The sequence below is a fragment of the Vigna radiata genome, unplaced genomic scaffold (genome assembly GCF_000741045.1).
Source record: "Vigna radiata var. radiata cultivar VC1973A unplaced genomic scaffold, Vradiata_ver6 scaffold_147, whole genome shotgun sequence".
In the NCBI taxonomy this organism is placed as follows: Eukaryota; Viridiplantae; Streptophyta; class Magnoliopsida; order Fabales; family Fabaceae; genus Vigna; species Vigna radiata.
Window position 1 is genome coordinate 926,327 of NW_014541973.1, and position 2,179 is coordinate 928,505.

Sequence of the window (2,179 nt, forward strand, 5' to 3'; positions counted from 1 at the left end):
AAGCACACGTGCGACCGCTCGCGTAGGCCTTGTGCTAAAAACCTTTTCTTTTTCTATATAAAAATGCAAAAAATACAAAATCTTCAAAAACTAAAAACATCTTCAAACAATCAATCTTTCTGAAAGAACTACGTAACCCTGATTTCTCAGTATGACTGAGAATACGTAGGAGCAAGGTCAATCCTTGTCGGGCCCAAAAAACTAAAAAATATTTTAGTTTCTTTATATTGTTGTCTTTGGGATAGTTAAATATTTTGCAAACCACATATTATTTCGCGTATTTAATTAAAGGTACTGCCTTAGGGCAGGCGTTGTGGGGGTGCTAATACCTTCCCCACACGTAACCGACTCCCTAACCCGAATTTCGGTTTTCACAGACTAAGCCTTATCCTTTTTATGGTTTTTTCCGTAGTTTTCCAGAATAAACTATGGTGGTGACTCCAAAATCTCTTTTTCTAAAATCGTTTCTTTTTTGGATCGTCGTCGTCCCGTCGCGATTTTTTCGGTTGCGACAGATGGCGACTTCACTGGGGAATTTGTGAGAGTCAGGCCATTTAATTAGATGCGCGAATTTCAATGTGGTTTTGCTTTATGTTTTTCTTCCCCTTTTCTTTATCTATGCTTGATATTTGGAATAATTGCAATAACGGTTGAATATTGAACCTTAGGCTAGAAAACATGTTATATCTGCCTGGGAATTTTCTGGTTGTTTGGCAGGTGAGGATTTGGGTGCATTGCTTTCTCCCTTCACACACACACTTTGTGCATCTATTGAGTGGGGCCCTATACCCGGGTCTGAGCGTAACTTAGAATTAGAGGAGTTGTGTAGCGGTGTCACTCTGGGATGTACTTCCTGTTTGGCTATCGTGGGAACTCCAGCTAGAAGTTGTTCTCTTCATTTGTGTCTTCGCACCTAGTTGATTACTCGACTGTTGTGGAGATGCTATGAAGGGGGCCATAGCTCTAGTGACCATCGACCTCTAGGTTCAAGATACTATCCTTGTGAGGTTGCATTTACTTGACCCCCAATCTGAAGTGTCGAACCTTTATTTAGGGCACAAAGGGAGATGTGTGTAGCCTTGTAATCCTCACTTTTGTCTAATAAAATTTAACACCTTCTACATGTCATCTTTTTCTTTGTTTTTCCTTTCTTTCTTCCGCTTTCTTATGCGTTTTATTGTCTTGTCATTGGTTCTAGTCAGGAAATTATAAATTTGTGACTAAACCTTCGAGATAAAATGGAAATTAACATGAGGTCTGAAGTCAAGTGGGTTTCAAGTTCAGGCATTTTGAAGGGAAGGATAAACATCAAAGCAAAGGAAGGTAATATGGACGGTCTGAGAGAACTGGTGAAGAAAATGAATACTACCCAAAAGGATGCATTCAGGAGGGAGTATGGGAATTTGTTGGGCCTGATAGAGGTGGAAGTTCAAACATCAGCAATCACCACCTTAGCCCAGTATTACGATCCACCGCTGAGATGTTTCACTTTTCGGGATTTCCAATTGGTGCCAACAGTGGAAGAATTTGAGCAAATCTTAGGTATACCTCTTGAGGGAAGAACTCCATACAACTACCTTGGGCAGTATATCCCTGTCTTGCAACTAGCGAGAATCATAAAAATACACCCTATGCAGTTAGAAAGGGAATTCACAACCAGAGGCAAAGTGAGAGGCCTTCCTCAGAGATACCTAGAGCAGTACCTGCATCGTTTGGCTGAAGAAGAAAGGTGGGAAACATTTATGGATGTATTGGCCCTTCTCCTTTATGGTGTCATGCTTTTTCCTAACTTCAAGAACTTCATCGACGACGCCGCCATAAATGCATTTGTGGGATACAAAGATCGCTCTGAGAATCCGGTCACCGCTGTCCTAGCTGAAGTTTATGGTACTCTTCATCATTGTTATGAGAAAAAGGGAGGACAAATGTTATGCTGTCTGCCAATGTTGTATGTGTGGTTTGTCTCTCGGGTGATTGAGAACGCCTTGAATGCCACATGTCCCGTGGATGAGCTACTGCAGTGTAAACCAAATATGAAAGGGACAAACGAATAGGCGCAACTTTGTGCAGGTTTAAATGTGGAGCAAATTAGATGGAATGTCCCTTGGCAGCAAAGATCGCAAATCATATATTATTGCGGGAGGTACCCTAATGTTCCCCTCATGGGTATCAGGTGTTG

General features: G+C 41.4%; 1 protein-coding gene across 1 annotated transcript; it reads left to right on the forward strand.

Annotated features, from left to right (window-relative positions):
• Nucleotides 1-1,238: 1,238 nt before the first annotated feature.
• On the forward strand, nt 1,239-2,054 carry LOC106778668. The gene has a single exon (XM_014666651.1). The coding sequence runs from the start codon at nt 1,239-1,241 to the stop codon at nt 2,052-2,054; it is 816 nt and encodes a 271-aa protein (XP_014522137.1).
• The last annotated feature ends 125 nt before the right edge of the window (nt 2,055-2,179 follow it).

Excerpts from the sequence above, each read along its gene's own strand:
- LOC106778668 (XM_014666651.1), top strand. The coding sequence starts at position 1,239 with ATGGAAATTAACATGAGGTCTGAAGTCAAGTGGGTTTCAAGTTCAGGC.